Genomic DNA, 18680 nt, shown 5'->3' with positions numbered 1-18680 from the left:
GATTTATCCATTGGAGTCTCAATTCACCAACCAGTGAGGCAATAAAAACTTGCATATTTTTTTCTGGAACTTGTTTTAGCCATTGTGCTTAAATGCATTTTATTGCAATAGTAGTAGTGTGTAGATCAACAGTTATCAAATTCGGTCACATTTGTTAACCTCAGTCTCACTGCAGACTTGCAAAAACTCAATGTCCAGACATTCACTAGATAAGAGCTTCCATCATATCTATTGTCTTCCAATAATCATAATCATCATATCAAAGTTCAGATGGTTTTACATGTTAGATATTACCAAATTCAATGAATGAAGCTCAACTAAATTGAAATGCCATGCCTTTGTGCTAGTTGGCACATGACTGCATGTGTCCTATAAAACTAAACCCACAATGATAAGCATTCATTCTGTCAAGTGTAAACTTGCAGCAAGACTATAGTGCATTGTTTCTACTAGTTGTCAGGAATCATTTCACTGTTCAAAACAAATTATCCCTTGTTGAATTTGTGACTATTATAGCAGACGTTATACTCACTGTGGCAGAAATTTACCCCATATGTTGCAATTATGCTCCATTATGCCACCATTATGCTTTTGGTTTTTCATTCCTTATTATGCTCAAACTTATGCCGGCATAATCGATGCAAGCCTGGTCCTTGTATGTGATATCTGTTGTTCAAATATTTTCTCGGAGCCCATGCAGTGAGAAGTTTAAACAACAAAAAGAGTGCTACATGTGTGGCATTATGATGGGAGTCATTCTGTGTTAAATCAATAAAGAATTTAGGGTCACCTCTCGGATTTTGATTAAACTTGGTGTGTTTGTAGTACCTGTGGTACTCATCACCCTTACAATTTTTTAGTCTTATACACCAAATGCAGCCAGGAAGTGCAATAAAATACTTAAAGCAATATCCATGCTTGTGTATTTGAAAAATACAGTACTTGGGGTGTCTCGAGACAAATACAGCACTTGGCTTTGCATTGTACTATATAAGCATCTTGACACATGCCCTCACACTGTATTTTTCATACAGACGTGCATCGGTGCTTTAACTACGTATAACATATTGTATGGTCTACAAGTAATAGCAGTTTAGAAGCAGTATATTGGAGGCTCTACAAATTTGATGGTGAGATGGTTTTAACTAACACATCTACTATAGTCTGTTCACTTTAACCTAGCCCTTGTTTCTTGTTACTAACTCTTGTTACAAGGGCCAGCTGCCCAAACATTTAGTAGCACTGTGAAGCCAACTAAAAAAGTGCTTTGATACAGGCAAGAACAAGTGAGTTGTGAGGCTTTAAAAATATTCCATACATAGAGTATGGACAATTCAGGTGCACAAACATGTTTAAAACATAAAAACATGCTTGTTACAGTACAAAACTATTGGGAGTGAACACATGTTGACCTCTTTGATACTATTATATTTGGCAGGGTCTGAGGTGAACATGTACCAACTATATTAATTCCTACATGCATTTTATCTGGCAGTCATAATTGTGTGCCTGACACACATGTTTGGCTTCATTAAAACTGCATGGCTATTATTGAAAATTACCAAAGAGACTTTTATGACGGTTATTCCATTTACAATCTGAGTATTAACTCAATATTCTAATTAGTTTACCCTGAAGGCATTACAAACGATCTGTCTTTTGTATGCTAAATAATTGATGAAAGCTCAGTGAACATTTATCACATACACACTAAAATTTGTACTAATATTTTGCTTTATGTGCAAAACTTTATCTTACCCAGATAACACATTTGCAAGTTTGTATTTTTTACCAGGACTCCAGTAAATATGTACAATACGTGAATGAAACCTACAACACAAATATTATCTGTCTGTACAAAATCAAGTAAAATTACAAATTACATGCAGACTAAAACTTAAATTCAATTAAATGAACTAATCATACCCTCTGCGCACACAAAGTCAATAGCTGAGGACTCTTTGAGGCCAAAGCAGTGGTAGAAAGATCTAGATCCTCTCAAACAAATGATGGCTGCTCAGAGTAGGGAAAACTCAGTTTACATCTTAGCTAGTACAGGGTCTTGCTGTAAGATTGCCTATTTTTTTCTGACAGCAGAGTGGCTATTCTCTTGTACACCACTGTTGTCAAAGGACCCATGCCTTCAGTGCATGAAAATACTAAAGGAGAAAATGTCCCATGTTCTACTTCACGAATCCTCTCTTCATAATTTTCTTCTCTAATTCTGCATGCCTGTAATACTGGGGTAAAGATACTGAACAGTGTGTGGGAGCAAAAGGATTAAATGCCTTGACAACAAAATAAGCTTTCTGACCACGTTTCCAAAAACCATTGGCAACAACATCAAGACGAGCCCCATCCTCAACATTAGCCAATCTATGCTGAAAAGATTCTCCTGATAATGGTTGTAGAGATTCGACACAATGACATAATTCAGTTACACTGGAAAAAAACACATCTGTGCCTGCAGTGCATATGTAGTGCATATTAAGCAAATATCACATTCACTTATGTGCTCTTCATATTTGATCTAGAGTAAATTTGCTGTTTGCTTCACATTTGTTGTTGAGTGTAGGAGAAGATAAACAGGATTTGCAGCACATGTGGACTGTATTTGTACAATTTCACACACATGGACAGATGCAGGATAGATGCCATGAATCTGAAGTACATAGATAAGACATATGTTGCATACACATGACAAATTTAACTTATAAGCTATGTACTTTGATTCGATAATTAAATTTGATTTGAAAATAAACCATGAAAATAATTATACAACTCCATCAACAGTTTATTTACTTTTAGTTCAAATTCAAATGAGTTTGACACTAATTGAAAAGTTCACAAGGCTTTGGTCTTCTGATTCTCCAACATAGCTCTGCTTCTTGTGCTACTACATCTATTTTGTTGTTAGAGACTTTTCACATCCTGTAATTTTCTACAACGCCACTACAGTGCAGTGTGTATCTAATCAGTTTCTTTTTTCCAGTGGATGATTAGATGTCTTATCTCTGTCGGTGCATTATCTGCCACCAGAATCTTGGCCGATTAATTCATCGGTTGTTATTAGTCTTCCTTCATACCTTCATTTTGATTCTGTGCCAATAGTTGAAGAATAGTGTAGTGCTTTATGCATAATCTTTCTACAAAAACAATATCTGTAACATATTGTAATACAAGCCACTGTAATTCTTACATGTGCCTTCTCTGTCTTCTCCTAGAATGGCAGCGCAAGCTGACTGTTGTCATGTTTCTCTCCTGACATGGATGGCCTTTCTGAAGTCACTGCTCCTATCAGGAAATGGATAACTCTACACTCGGAACACACATTTCTGGAACATACGTTTAATAGTTATAGTTTCATTTGCCATTTTATCAATAACTGCTTGTATGTTTTCTTGATTACCATCCAATGAAGTCCTTTCACCAAATTTGTTATGGGGGGTAAATTAAGTTTCTCAAGTAATATGTCATACTGGAGACTGAAATGCTTGTGGAGTTCTTCTGCAATCTTATCATTAGCAACATCCAATACGATGTCAAGGACAACTTCCTATGATCACTGAATGATCAATTTTAAGCAGAAAATGAACTTACACTGTTAAAGTATCTTGGTATGTGAGCAGTCCTTGTCACATCTTTACCAGTGTTAGAACAAGCCTTTGGTCTATAGTCTGGATACCTTTTGTTGTACTAGATTCAAAACAAGTTGATTTTCTTGAGATGAAATATTAGCACTGAAATGTTATCACATATCCCAGTAACTGAATTGGTTACATCGTTAACTTATGACTCCCCTGTATAGCTGAATCCATCAGGTAATGGCTTGCCCCAGCTCCAGTGTTGCTCTATCCACTGGGCATCTGTGACTTATAGAACACTAGCATTGGTACCTGCCCTATGTGCAGGACCATCTCCACATTAAACATTTTAATGCCACGAAGAGGGACTAAGCATTAAACACCAGCACTGCTAATGTAGCTATGTAGGGTACATGGTGATGTCACATTTTTTAAAGAGCATGAGGTTTTCTTATGTCATTAATGATGCAAAACACTAAAGTTTATTGTTTGTGGTTTTGACAGGAATGTAATTTAATTATTCAGTGCATCTTCCCTACCAGTGACTTCAACGTGCTGTATAGAACAAAAGAAACCTTTGCTGCTTTACATGAGAACTAATGCAACAATAATTAATATATTGGGAACCAAGCATAAATATTAGTGTCCTATATTTGCTGTGTAGCATGTATATCGATAGTGCTTTAAAGTACATGATCCTTATGCAGTACATAATAATTTATAGTGAAGCATGCATGCAAGGCTAGCTAATTAGTTAAACTGCATGCGAGCTAAGGCAATTGTATACAGTATACCCTACATTACATACAGGTTGTGTACACACGGTACAGTTTCAGTTTCTACATTTTGATGTTTACCTTACCGACTGTCACAAAGAGAAATGAACTTGAGCATAATTTAAAGTCAACACAATTTGCAGTTATAGTTACTGCATGGCAAGCAAAAGTTCAGAACTTGTCCTATGCACTTTCAGTTCTGATGTTGCAGTGACACATATACCTCTTTCCTTACAAAAACCCAGTTTTGAAACACCTGCAGTGTAATTGACCAATAAGGTAATGTATGAATCTTTAGAGTGAAAGCATGTAAGCAGGATAGTGAAACAGTTGTGCCAGGTCAGTTGCAGTTCCTCGGTGTAAACTATGGATCTGCATGGTTCCAGTATTATCATTTTTCAGATGCACAGTAGTATTTGTTCAATCATGCAAGCTGCCTATTACTACAGCAGTATTGAGGTAAGTCTGAACAAACAGTTTTTCATGTCAGTGCACACCTATGTGCTTAAAACAAAGATGTAGATATTCTGGATACTGGTGAAAGAAGCTTTTACCTACTCTAATACAACACACTGGACCAACACACAGATGGACAAATATGTTGGCAATTTGTCTGCCCTGTCCCAAAAGTGCTATAAGAGTCCCTATTATGTGAGGTAATTCAGTGCCAGTGCTGAAAAACTGATCATAAGAGTTTGTAGATGAAGACTTGCATGGAACAGATAGAGCAAAAAGGTGCATCAAAAAGGTCCCAAAAGTGAAAAAAAAAAGTTATGACCTAGGCGGGATTGAACCCTGGCTGGTTATAATAACTTGGGGTTAAGGGAGGTGCACAAATCGCCACAGTTGTTTATCAGTGGTTTTGACAGGAATGTAGCTCAACTTTTCAGTGATCCTTCCCTACACCAATGCCTTCATCGCCTTATAAAGAGCGAACAAAAGCACGTATTGATTTGCTACAACAACACTCGAGTTGCCAGATGATGGGCGTTTAATTTCGCTAAAGTCCCGCCTCGATACGTGCTTTGCATGCCAAGATATGATGAGCTAAAAGTCGTGTTTTAAAAAGGTGTTCACAAAAATGTACTGAGTAGAAAGAAAAAAATCTGTCAACACGTGGATTTGAACCCACGACCTCTTACACGCTAGTCAGGCGTTCTACCACTTGAACAGTATGTGCTGTGGTTTTCAAAGGAATGTTGCTCAGGTTTTCTCTACACCTTGGCCTTCTACGCGCTGTAGAGACCGAATGGAAGCACGCGTGAACTCGTGATAACAATCTTAGAGTAGGCGGATGATGAGCGCTTCATTATCAGCACAGACTATGTCGATTCGCGCCAAGTCTGGTGAGTAAGCAGCGTGACCGTCAGACAGACAGACAGACAGACATTTTCAGCTTTATATATATAGATTATGGCTGACCTAACGAAGTGATCCAACCGGTGACAGTTTTTCTCAGTGGAGTTCCTCTGGAAGCATACTAGGAGTGACAAGGCTTCTGGGTTTCTTCAATGATTCTCACACAGCACCTGCTCGTCACTCACCTGCGCTTTCCTGTGACAAGCAGCACGTGAGCTCTCTTCTTCATGGAGCAGGAGGCCTGGATGGAGGCACACTCTAGCAAAAATTATGCCGAAACCATGAGGTATCATTTGCTGTTTGGGTTTACAAGAAGGGGGACCTGTTTGTGATCCTAAAAATTGAAAACGGATTCATCGTAAAACAAGTTGATGTTGTGCTACTTCTAAAAACCAGGCACCATGCAGCTAGCTAACTCATCTATAGACAGTATATGCTACTATGAATTAACCAACTATGTATTACTACTTTACAATAGGGTAATTTTGGGTTGTGCAATAACATTATTAGCTAATTCTCGTATTTCATAATTCATGAAATATTCGTAATTCGTTCAATTATGTTGCTATACACTGCTAAGAAAGCATTTGTTTTAACAAACTGCTTTTACCAACATATTACGCACAGAAGTATCTTCTAAACTGTTTTATAGTGTGACTAATGTGTTTTTCCCCACAAATTCTCTTGACAAAGCCTCAAAGCTGTTCTTCATTTTTGTTCGCATACGTAAGGGATACTCCACCTTTCCACTCGAAGCGATAGGCTATTCCTGGTAGTGTACGAGGCCTGCACCGTTGTTTTTCAGTTGCTAAACGCCTGAAAACCTCAAGGGGAAGGTAGTCTGAGGAAAGTCGCCACACCCGTATTTCAGTCCGCCGAAAAGAAACCACCTCAGTGCAAATTTCGCCTGTGCAACAGACTTCATTTTACTTTTACTTCTTACGTAAAAGCTGCTTTTACCATTATTAAATGATTTTGCTCACGTGGGTGCATACGAACAAACATAGATAGGTAGATAGGTACACACACACAAACTTTACGAAAACAATTTCAGTAAACCAGGCGCGCGCCCACAGCCTTTGGCCGGCTGTGGGCGCGCACCTGGTTTAAAAATCCTGCTGGCCTGGCCGCTACTTGTCCTGGCAAGCTGTAGGCAAGAACTGAATTATGAAGATGACATGAAGTAATGTTAGAAGAAGCAATGGATTGGCCCAGTTCTAAGAATGGTGATGTGGTGAGCATACAAGGAAAAAAAGGTAGACAATTGACGGCATGGCCTGCAAAAGCCTGTGACACGGAAGCCTACTGACACTGACTTAAGAAATCACAAATTCCAATCAAAATTTCATCTAATTTGCAAGATTAACTGCCAATGAATGGATAAATCAGACCTATTATTCTCACTGTTTATAATTCATACCTGATTCAGTGGTCTCAGGTGTATTGGTGTTGTTGTGGTCAGTGAATTCTGCCATTCTAAGTGATCAGTGAGTAAACTACTAGCTATACGTAGTACCCTGGATCTAGTGTATCAGTTTTTTGTTTCTACTGAAATGCTGTATGGGTAGATTTTGTTAATTCAGTTTTTATATGCATCTACACATGAATATCTGTGATATTCTGAGGGACTATATGGATGCTGGTTGTGTAGTTTCAAGAGTTACGGTGATGGTATTTCCCTATGTGCAAACAAATAATCAAGTTGAAGAATTTGGTTGTTACCTACAACATGTAAACAGTGATATAAACTTATCTTTATTTGATTAAAAAAACTTTTTGTACTTCGTCTAAGACTTTACTAGAGCAAGACACCTATCCTCCAAGTAACTTACCAATATTTTATCTCTATACCATGCAGAGATTTGTGTGATGCAGTATTACGTGTTAAACCTTTACCACTGTATACTCACTACATGGATTTAGCAGTAATAAAGTTTCTTGCCTTAGAATATCTTAAGTTTTTAAGCGTGTAAATCATCAAATCCATTCATTGGTGGTTGGAGAGACAGCATCATGGTAGGAGTTATACACTCAACATGCTTTGAAATGTATTGGATTGGAAATAATGGCCGTATATTGATGTAGCCTGTTCTGTATGTTATATCAGAATCTGCTGATAGAAAATGAATACAAGGAAATTTGTGTGACAAAAGTACAATGAATTGAAAATCTGCTGCCTCTACCAGGCCAGGTATGCTACACTGAAAAAGCCATTTAGCCAGCATCATTTCTACTAGTGATTAAAATCAAGTGCATTTCCGGCAACTGAACACTGGAACAGAGGCTGTTCTTGCTGTGTATCTGCTGTGTATCTGTCAGTAAAAAAGTTATTTCTGTAATTTTACAAATGACAACTCAACATGTGTTTGGTATAGTTGATTTATATGTAATATAGTGAGTTTTGTAAACAATTGTTCACATGATAGTGAGCTACAGTGCAAAGTGTACTTAGTTTGTTAATGGTGTGTAATTCATATTCACTTCATATTTATATCATATTTATATCATGTGTATCATACATAGGCCACACTAGTAAATATAAGGTACATATATATGTGCCATGGGATTGTAGATGAAGTAAATGTGTAGCAAATGTGGTACCATATGCACTGCACAAAACCACTAGCATACACATGTTGCAAATATCACATGTGATCTTTGTAATATTCAAATCATATTTGGGTTGTCTCACATGTGATGCACATATAGTTAACTATAATTGCTTCATATGTACTCTGTTGCACATATAGACAAATAGTCCAGCAGTGATGTCTCGAAACTCACTGTGATGAATTGTAGGGAGACCACCATGTGGGCAACAAGGGACATGCTTAACAGAGAATTGCTTGCCACACACACACACAATTGGAAGGCAACAGTGGTGGTCACCAGTTATATTGAAGGCACGAGACATCACGAAAAGCACCTTTGTGCAAACAAAAACCATGTTCAGTTAGAGGTAGAGCAGTTACCCAATTGGAAGAGCCTTTTTCAGAAGATAACATGATGGACCTATATAATGATGGTGATAGCATAGATAGCAAAGCATCATGGGAGTCTGGTGATGATTGCCCAAAATTGTTCTTCTTGCCTCAATCTGTGAAGACAACACTTAGGCACAAGATTGCTGTAAAATAAGGTGAATTAAGGGAGCAGTAACTTTAACGAAGGCACCAAACTGGAACAATGAATAACTGATGGGATTAACAACCCCCAGACCTCCCAATCTGGTTGGCAGAGCAAACAAGTTTCGTTCACTGTCACTAAAAGATGATTGACCAGTCAAGTTAGGTAACAATCTACAATGAATAGTTTCTTCTAGAGGAGACAAGAATGGTTGAATGTTAGGAATGCATCTCATTAGAATATTCCATTTGCCAATAAATCCATTTGTAAATGCAGCATATGCAGCTTGAGGATGGGTAACAGGGATGTCTGACAGCTGCTGCAATTCTTTGATCCAGGATGTTACTTGCTTTTCTACAAAGAAAACGACAAATGAATGGGAGCCTAATGCAGCACCAAGATGACGCTTTCCATTCGATGCTATAGAGATCCCAGTCCTCTGAAAAGTGGAAACTGCTGCATCATGCATTCCTTCCTTCACAACAATTCATGTTTTAGAAGGATTAGGGAAATAGCCATAATCAGGACCAACAGATGTCAATTTATTCCACCAAGACTGAAGTTATTTCAAACCACCACAAGCAGTAGCATCATCAGCACATCATATCTGTTGGACAGAACTTCCACCCAAACAATTAATCAGTGGAATCACTCCTAGTGCATACATTGGCATTGCTAGGGGGTTCCCTTGAGTGGTTCTCTCTTCAGAGTGTAAAACTGACCCTCTCATGTACAAATTAATGTCCTTACAGTAAGTGTTTATTAAGATGGTAGAAAAAAGTGGACATACTGTAGGTGCTGTATGTTTCATAAAGCTGTGTGGCGATTAAGAGAGTTAAACACATTGGTAGCATCCAAAAGTATTACTGCATCCACATCAGGGGAGGAAATATCTCTCTTGTAGAATGAACAACAGCTTCACACCCTGACAATTGACCAGCACATAGCTGTAACGAACCAGCAGCTGCTTGAATACCATTTCAAATCACAGACAGAACAGCCTTGGTAATCTCACGACGTGCAGTTTCTCCGATCCCAATTGAATGAAATAGCTACATGTAGCACACGACGTGCTATTATTGTAGCTTTGTTTCATAACAATACATGCAGTACATTAAAATTGAATATATTCAACAATAATTATTATGTCATAATTCATCAATTACTCTATGTTGTTATACATCACTAAGGAAGCTTAACTAAAGCAAACCACTGTAAACCACAAATTTCTATTAGAAATATCTTCAAAACTGTTTTATAGCCTGTCAAAGCCTCACAGCTGCTTTTATGTGTATGTTAGATACCCATTGGAGGTTTTTCAGTAGGTTGATAACCTGAGAGCATGGTATGGTCACCGAGGCATGGCAATAATTAGTGACTAAGGTGTAGCCGAGGTCACTAATTAGTTCCCATCAAGGTGCCAAACCAAGCATGAGGGTACTAAAAAATTACAGTGCGTATCTAACCTATTTAAAAAGCAGCTCATTACCAACACTGACAAAAGAAGCACAGAGTCACGCTAGGTAAGGTCTTTTTCAGCATGTTTGTGTGTGCCGCCAGCTCTGTGGCCAGTTTAGTGTTGTTTTAGTAGCTGTTATTTAGTATCAAGGCTTGTTTACTAGCTAATACTAAGAAGCAACAAGCTGGCCACAAAGCGAGAGCTTTACAACTACTGGCAGCAAAGTGACAAGCTTTATTACAACGCGATAAGTTTTATTACAACCTCGATTACAACCTCGATTACAACACCACAAGCTTTATTACAACTGGCCACAAAGCAACAAGTTCTAATTACAACTGGCCATGAATCAAAGCAACAAGCTATACTACAACTAGCCATGAAGCAACAAGCTTTATAACAAGTGGCTACGAAGCGACAAGCTTTACTACAACTGGCCACAAAGCAACAAGTTTTATAACAACTGGCAATGAAGTGACAAGCTTTATTACAACTGGCCATGAAGCAACAAATGTTACAAACAGGTGCAATAGCACAGCTGAAGTGTGTTGATGATCTAATGGTGACAGTGCTGACAACCACACGAACACAAATGTGCTTGCTGTAAACTTGGCAACACCAGTAGTCTCACTGATGGCTAGCTAGTTGTGAACTGTTGGGGTAGCTGTAATATGCATCGAGCAGCTGGCTTGTTTGGCTTGACAGCTAGCTTGGTCAAGTGCTGGTATGGCTGATGAAGGTAAAAACCTAAATCTCACTAACCATACAACCACTAATTAAATCAGTGACATAGAAAACTCTTTGAAGTGTTATTAAATTTACCATAACAGTCTCACGTGACAACAGGTCTCTAAATGAAACTTAGAGCCCTAACCTCAGGTCTCTAAGTGTATAAATAACCTCATTAACTGTGTCAATATCAAAGAGAATTATTCATGCTGCTTTCTAAGTTTTGATTGTGTACAAAGGGAACAAGCTCCCTTTCACCAAAACTGGAAAATTTTACAAAGTGTGTTATGTTGTTTACAGTGGGATCTCTCTTATCCAGCTGGTCTGGTACATACTATCATCCATATCTCAGAAATGTCCATAACTAAGAACTGCATACTAATAGTATCCTAAAGTGACTAACTTAAATACAAGTAATGTTGTTATTTCTATCAGTTTGTGCTATGCAGTTTAGTGAGCAGAGGGGGAAGACACTACAGAGCATTCATGGTCACTCCCCTGGGCTGTAAAAATGCATTATCACCTAGCAACCAAGTGGTAGTTGTCACTAGTAGAATAAACAAGCCACCAAACAGATAAACAATCTTTAGGATCCCACCACTTAGAAAACCGCCTTCTTTATCAAATGTCTGCATTGGCTGTACAGTGCTCATTAAACAAGGAATATCTTGATTATTCTTGGTACTATAGTCTTAAACTATGCACCATTAGAATCTTCATGTGCTACAGATTCCAGTGGTATAGGGCAATTGGAAACAGTGGAAATTGAAAACGGAAGCGGAAAGTGGAAATGGAATATGGAAATGGTCAAATTATCATATAAATGTACCCTAGAGTGAAACCCTTGTTTAGTGACCACCTCTTACAGAACACCTTCTTATAAAGACCACCTCTGTACAAAGACCACATTGTAATTACATCACAAAGATGGCTAAGGACCACTTTGTGGTCACCTTTGATAACTAAGACCACGTGCACCCTCACTACATGGTAATATTTGGTAAGCTTCAAACATGTATTTAATGGCTCAAATCAATGTCATCTCTTTGTCCACACTTCACTCAAGTCATATACCATCATCACTTAGTTTGTACCAGCATAGACAATACTATGGTACTGAATGTGTCATACAAAAATATTCCATGCAAGTGAAATGTAGTTAGCACACTAAAATCTACTGTATCAACAAAGAGCCTATATAGTCTTTTACCTGTTTTGATAAAGCGGTCTGACATATGATGTTTGGAACCTAGCTATTATTGCAATGTGAAGAGGTGGTCTTTGCAAAGAGGTGATCTTTATAAAAGGTGACCATGAAGTGGTCAGTATGCCATGGAGATCTAATTATAAAGTAGTCTCTGCACAGAGGTGGTCTTTATAAGAAGGTGGTCTTCAAGAAGTGGCCACTAAACAAGGGTTTCACTCTAGGATACATTTATATGACGATTTGACTATTTCCGTTTTCTATTTCCACTTTCCATTTCCACTGTTTCCAATTGCCCAGTGGTATACAACAGATTACATTCCAGCAAAGACGACAGAAAATAAACATTTATTCAATGAGTAAAGGCTGTTTATTTACTGTACTGAATTCCTATTTTCATTGAGTTTATTGAAGGTGGACTGGCTGATCACTGAAACCATGTGATAAAGTTTAGTAGGGACTAGCCTATGTACAGTAACATGCACGTACAGTGGAATCTCCCTTATCCAAACCTCTATTATCCAGGCACCTCCATTGTCTGGACAGCACAAATTGATCATGTGACTTGTAGCTTATTGACCATAATGAAGTTTGGATTAGATAAAAGCACAAGGAAAGGGAGCCTAAAGAGGGTAGGTATAAACAGTGGACCCAGGGACTCCAAGGACCTGTGGGGACCCTACATTTTTGTGGAATTTTTAGGAAATTTACACACTTACTTTCTATCCTTGTACTACTGAGATACCTTTATGGCTAGTCTGAAAAAGCCTAGATCACTCTTTCTCTGTCCTGTGGACTGCTCTTTGTACATTGCCTAGAAATTATAAGTGCCTTGTATGTAGGCCACTCATTCTTCACGCCTTCAGTAAATGTATTAATCAAGGGCTTATTTCTAAAAGGGGTTATTTCTAACAGGTCATTGCCTTCATGTGCTAGCTACGTTGCACAAAGATTGTTTATCGAGCTGCTGGTGTACCTTGCAGTAATCGCTTCACTGAATCCATTTTCATGTCATTGAACTTTATTAACTGGTGACATGTTAGGCTAGTGTGCTCTTTGTGTAGCACAGTAGCCTATTCAATGCAGGAAATTTTCAGTGGTGCTTGTATGTTATTTGTAATTGAATTAAACACAGTGTGAACAATTGCAACAGACAGAAAGTGGATTGATCATGAAAGATTAGCCACTGTGACTAGCAGAAGTGTCTAGTAAAAGTACAGAATGTATATAAACATTGCAAAATCCCCATGAAAGTTTGGTCTTCACCGGTCCCAGGGTCCTTGGATCCCCGGTCCTGAATCCACTCTTTATACCCACCTGTGTCTTCCATTCATTGCTTCATTTTAAAAGTAATCTTTAGTGTTGGATATACATAAGGTAGGAAATTAGGTTTTATTTCATGTATAAGAATATCCTGTTATATCATACAGTATGGTGGTATTGTATAATAGGGATCATGCAGAACTCGGTTTTTCCAGCAAAAAATATTGCCCTAAAACCAGCCTCAATTTGTCTTCAAGACACCTTGGCAGTATTGGTCAGGCACAGCCAAGCCTAAAAACATCTTTAGACTAACCTCAAACACTTCCAAAAAATTTCCATGGAATTAAAAAAATTTTAACAGAATTATTTTTATTCTGACTAACCGATGCCTTCAGCCAAGCATAGCTCGACAATGGATATAACTACAGGCTAGATTTCTTCACTGTTCAACGTCGCTTCATCCCAAGAAGTGCCTTTCACCAACCGCAGTACATACAGTACAATACACGCATCATGGACTTGCCTTTGTCCTCTTTTACATACCAGTTCTTATTTCTGACAATGCTGGCAAGTAATCAATTCATGTGGCTTCACTTTCGCTGTGTTGGTATCTCGCCCATGTTTTCTGTAGCAACTGGATTGATTGCAGAGATGCTTCTCCTAATGTTTTTTATTTGCAACACCGTGTAATGGACTGAAATAGGTGACACTGAAGCATAATGGCCACTGTTTAATCTCGATTAGTTTAGGGCTCGCCAATCATCCGTATTTTCATGATGATTGGATTGATTGCAGAGGTGCTTTTCCTACTGTTCCTCATCTATAATGCTGTATAATGGGGTGAACATAGCTGATAGTAAAGTGTAATGACTATGTCATTTTCAAGTTAGTAATTGATACCTGGGACACATGTTCAGATGAAAACATCAACTCTGAGGCCATCCTTTCTTTTGATGCAGTATGCGTGGGTTTACTATAACGTTAGTAAAAATGTAAACAAACAAGTATGAGGAATTATAAGTTCAATTAGGGATCATAGAAATAAAAAGTAGAGAAACAAGAGAGATCACTTACACCTGCAGATATACCAGTGGACATTTAATTCCTAATTCAGTCATGAGTATAGGCTGAAATAGGGATTGACAATGTCCACCAGTATATCTGCAGGTGTAAGTGACCACCTTGTTTTCCTACTTTTTATTTCTATGATCCATAATCAAATAATGTTTCCTTATACTTGTAGTAATATAATAGAAACCTGACACTCTGCCTATAGTTTGCACTTACACATTACTTCATGCTCAAAATTGATTCTGTGTTTGAAGGGTTAAGTTAATGATGATTGGATATAGCAACAAAAAGCACAATAATATAACAAGATGAAAGAAACATAACTGAATAAGACTTGTATGTTTTGTACTAGCAGTTATACAATAATGTACACAATTGAGAATATAGGTTTTGTGATTGTGTTTACACATTTACTAGCACACTTAATATCTACAGTAGTAGTACTAAACACAGTAGTGACTTACACGATCCTTCACTGTTATGTCTGCACCAAGTTCTACAAGTAACTGGACAATATTCAGTTTGTTTTTATAAGCAGCATAATGTAGTGCTGTCCAGTCCTGTGAGTAACAGATGATTAACATGTTATGAAGAGACTTTTACAATGTATACATACATCTGCACAAATAAATCATTTGCAGGCCAAGCAACTACACTAGCAACATTAAATGTCATTACCCAGGGAATTTAGTGTATCTATATCATTGTGATGTAATGACAATGTAGTGAATTATATACCATGTGTGAATATTGAAATTCTGAAAAGGAGTTTCCACTAAAAGTAATTAATTGAATATTCTACAGCACTGTTCAAATATAACATCATCTTGTTAGAGTGCGAGTAATTAAAAAACTTGCAAATTAAAAGGCGTGGCACCTGTTTCTCTTACAAGTATTCATTCCAAATGAAACAGGATGAGTACTTACAAGCTAAAGGGTGCCAAGCCCTTTATTTAGCAAGTTTTTAATTGCTCATGCTCTTGCAAAATGATGTTACATTTAAGCAGTACTGTAGTAAAGTGTTTTATTATAATAACAGACTGCTTCAATAGAGTACCTAGATGATTATAATAACAATACACTAATATCTGATGTTGCTGTTATAACCATGATTAACTAAGATAAAGGCTATTATTGCATTGTATTTCACGACAAATTCTAGATGTAAGAAAACCTGAAATTTCAAATTTTCCAAGTAGTAATTTGTTAATGGATGTGACAAAAACATAAGGACTCACAGACTATCAAACACAATAGCCTAAATTTGGGCTTGCTGTAGTATAACAGCCAAAACAAACATCTTGCACCAACCTCCAAATGTGACAGGAAGTGTAGTTACAAAAACTGGTCAAGCCAATATTAATCCATGAGCTTAAAACAAGTCTTTAATAAAGTACAATTGATATTGAAGCTGTCTATTTTGGTACTGTACATAAGTGTAAATCAACAAAATGACATAATTGTATTTGTAGTAGCAAGCACCTTACTGGCTGATTAACTACAACATACTATTAAGCCTACCCATCATTATCTGTCACCTGAAAATGTGCACCAAACTACACTAAGTATTCACAACAATTAACCTGAACACAAAATCCAAGCAACATCACATGCTCAACAGCCTTAAAGCTTGTGTATTGTATTCTTCACATGTGTAATGCATAATACAAAGTGTGCACATTTCATTAAACACAAAAGAAATAAGAGACTAGTTTTAATTGCAGGGCTAATATCAGGTTGGGCTTGATGTAACATTTTTCTCAAAAGTTTACATCAGACGATTGTTGCAATTAGTATTCCCCTAGCAGCTATACAGTGAGTTACTATGGAAAATAAATGCTCTCAGGCAAGTTCCTCTCAGCTTGTTTGTAAGTCTATTTTCCAGTCCTTTCATATTTTAGTTGTGTCCATTGTAAAATTCCAAAGGGCTTTCCTGAAACCACTGGTAAACCCTTTGGTGTCCTATCACATACAGAATAACAATAACAAATTTGACCAAGATTTTTCAAAAAATGGTCCAAATCGCACATAATAGTTGGCAGCTAGCTACATTGTACACTACCACACTATGCCTTAGCATTGCTCAGATTACTCAAGACCGAGTTAAGAGTTGTCTTTTCTGGGATGTGTGGCAAATGTTGGTAAGGATCTGAGAATCAGTGGTGCACTATGGGATGGCTTGATACAATTTTCTAAATACTTTTGGTGCTGATTCTGCTGCATATCAGCCACTAAGAAGCCAGTATTGTCCATTATAACCTTGTGCTCAAGTTTAATCATGGTGCCTCTCCATTTTGAAGTCTTCTCTTGCTACCCCACTTCCCTTTTGAGCAGTTGGGATAGTATTCCACTCATATAATTCATCAATTTCTTTATATGGTGGGATAAAAGTAGCTGTTTGTAATGTTCTGTAAGGTAACACACTGAGGCATAAATTTCATATACATACCAAAATCTTGTCACATAGGTGCAGCCGAGGGTGGGCATGAGCATGTATTTGTCCAACCATCACAGTTCCTTGTTTGGCCATCTTCAACTTTTGCCCAACCATCACAAGTAGTTAGTATAAATAGCAGCATACAAACAATCTTGTGACAGTTATACTATAATAGTGCACACGTCACTTGTTGAGTAATGACTATGAACAAGTTCAACAAAGGCCATAGTCCAGTTGATTGTCATCACATAATCAAACGGCATGGTTGTACTGTTTAAGTAGGGATCCGGGTGAAAATTTCGTGCGCCACCAAAAATTCTGCCTTTGAAAACCATCCTAGATTTTTTTTAGAATCTATAAAACAAACTATATAATCACAACTAATAAAAATACAATGAATAAAATACAACTACTGGGAAAGGGGAACAACAAAGAAAAACTACAGGGAAAGGGGAAGTCATCATCACTACCTTACAGAGCCCAATACCTTAAAATCATTCGAGCATTATTCACCCATAAACAAATAGAGAGTTGTTGAAGTAGATTTCTTCTGGCCACTTTAGGTGAAATGCCACTACAGGTGGTGGCATGATCAGCAATAGAATTAAGAACTGACAATGCAAAAGGTGTCCATACCCCAAAACTTTTCACAACTAGACGTATGAAATCACCTCCTGCCCTCTCCACAGTAGCATGGTGCTTCGCATCCTTAGCCACCTCTCCAGCTGCAGCAGCCACCCCACACAGGAAGTGGAGGAAGAAATTTGAGCAGGCTGAGTAATGCTGCAGACAGAGACATCAAAATAGGCAGGACGACCAAGTTGATAATCAGGATGGAAAATGTCTCCTGGACATGAACTGTCATCAAAAGAGGCACATTGCTCTTTAAGAACTCCTGGATGGTCTTGTAATAAGGCATGATGAAGGATGTTAACTAAGGCACCATGGCAGCAGATTCTCATAGGACCATGGGAACAGCCTAAAAGATGGTCACCAAAGCAATCTATGGAAGAGAGGCATGTACACAATGGGGAAATGGGAAACAGAGAAACTCCAAGCCATAGACACAAACCAACAATAAACTCTGGACCTGGGATAGCTAAACCAAGAGAGGTTGAAGGAATAGCTTTAAGCCAGCCACTACTGGTGCCAGAAGAATGAGAAAGGGCAGTCAACCATCCTAGAGACATTACGAGATGAAAATCACCTTTACGGAATAGTACTAGTCCATAGAATACATAATACAACATTAAATATAACAAAATACTTATAGGTGGCCGGATATAGAATTTTTTAAAATCGCCAAAACTCAAATTTTAGACTGACTGACTGACTGACTGACTGACTGACTGACTGACCACAGTCACAAGCCTAGAGGCCAAACGAAGCAGTGTACTGCCACCATCTTATGCCACAATAACAAACTCACCAGTAGGGTGTGCCTTTTGGGGTTCTGACGAGTGTGTGCCCTCTGTGCCTTGTCTTTTCTTTTATCTTCAATCAGGCTGCTTGTCCTCTTCTTCATTCAATGAAACCATATTGAAGCGTTAATTTTCCGTATCAACACTTTCTTTAAGCAGCATAATAGACACCACAAGATTATTTAAGGCGCTTGCACACTACTATATGGCACGGAGATACCGGTACTAGGTAGCCACCTGTATCTTCATGA

The 18680-nt window shown here is 37.9% G+C and overlaps 1 protein-coding gene and 1 long non-coding RNA gene across 3 annotated transcripts in view; both read right to left on the bottom strand.

The window, feature by feature from the left end:
• LOC136247878 (probable serine/threonine-protein kinase DDB_G0271682) overlaps nt 1–17101 on the bottom strand; it is a 38140-nt gene extending 21039 nt beyond the window's left edge. The window contains exons 1-2 of the mRNA XM_066039697.1: nt 17021–17101; nt 15036–15131 (exon numbers count right to left, since the gene is read on the bottom strand). Of these exons, the coding sequence (XP_065895769.1) occupies nt 15036–15131; nt 17021–17101 (177 nt within the window). The remainder of the gene's footprint in view (nt 1–15035; nt 15132–17020) is intronic.
• On the bottom strand, nt 2755–4574 carry LOC136243529 (uncharacterized). Of its 2 annotated transcripts, XR_010694892.1 has the most exons (4): nt 3601–4574; nt 3347–3556; nt 3200–3294; nt 2755–3146 (listed from the first exon to the last, which is right to left on the bottom strand). It is a non-coding gene; the product is annotated as an uncharacterized lncRNA (long non-coding RNA). The 2 variants fall into 2 exon arrangements; XR_010694891.1 differs by having other exon boundaries at nt 3347–4574.
• Nucleotides 17102–18680: the final 1579 nt, after the last annotated feature.

The sequence above is a fragment of the Dysidea avara genome, chromosome 2, assembly GCF_963678975.1.
Source record: "Dysidea avara chromosome 2, odDysAvar1.4, whole genome shotgun sequence".
In the NCBI taxonomy this organism is placed as follows: Eukaryota; Metazoa; Porifera; class Demospongiae; order Dictyoceratida; family Dysideidae; genus Dysidea; species Dysidea avara.
Note: the sequence above shows the minus strand (reverse complement) of the source record. Positions and strands in the feature narration are given on the sequence as shown.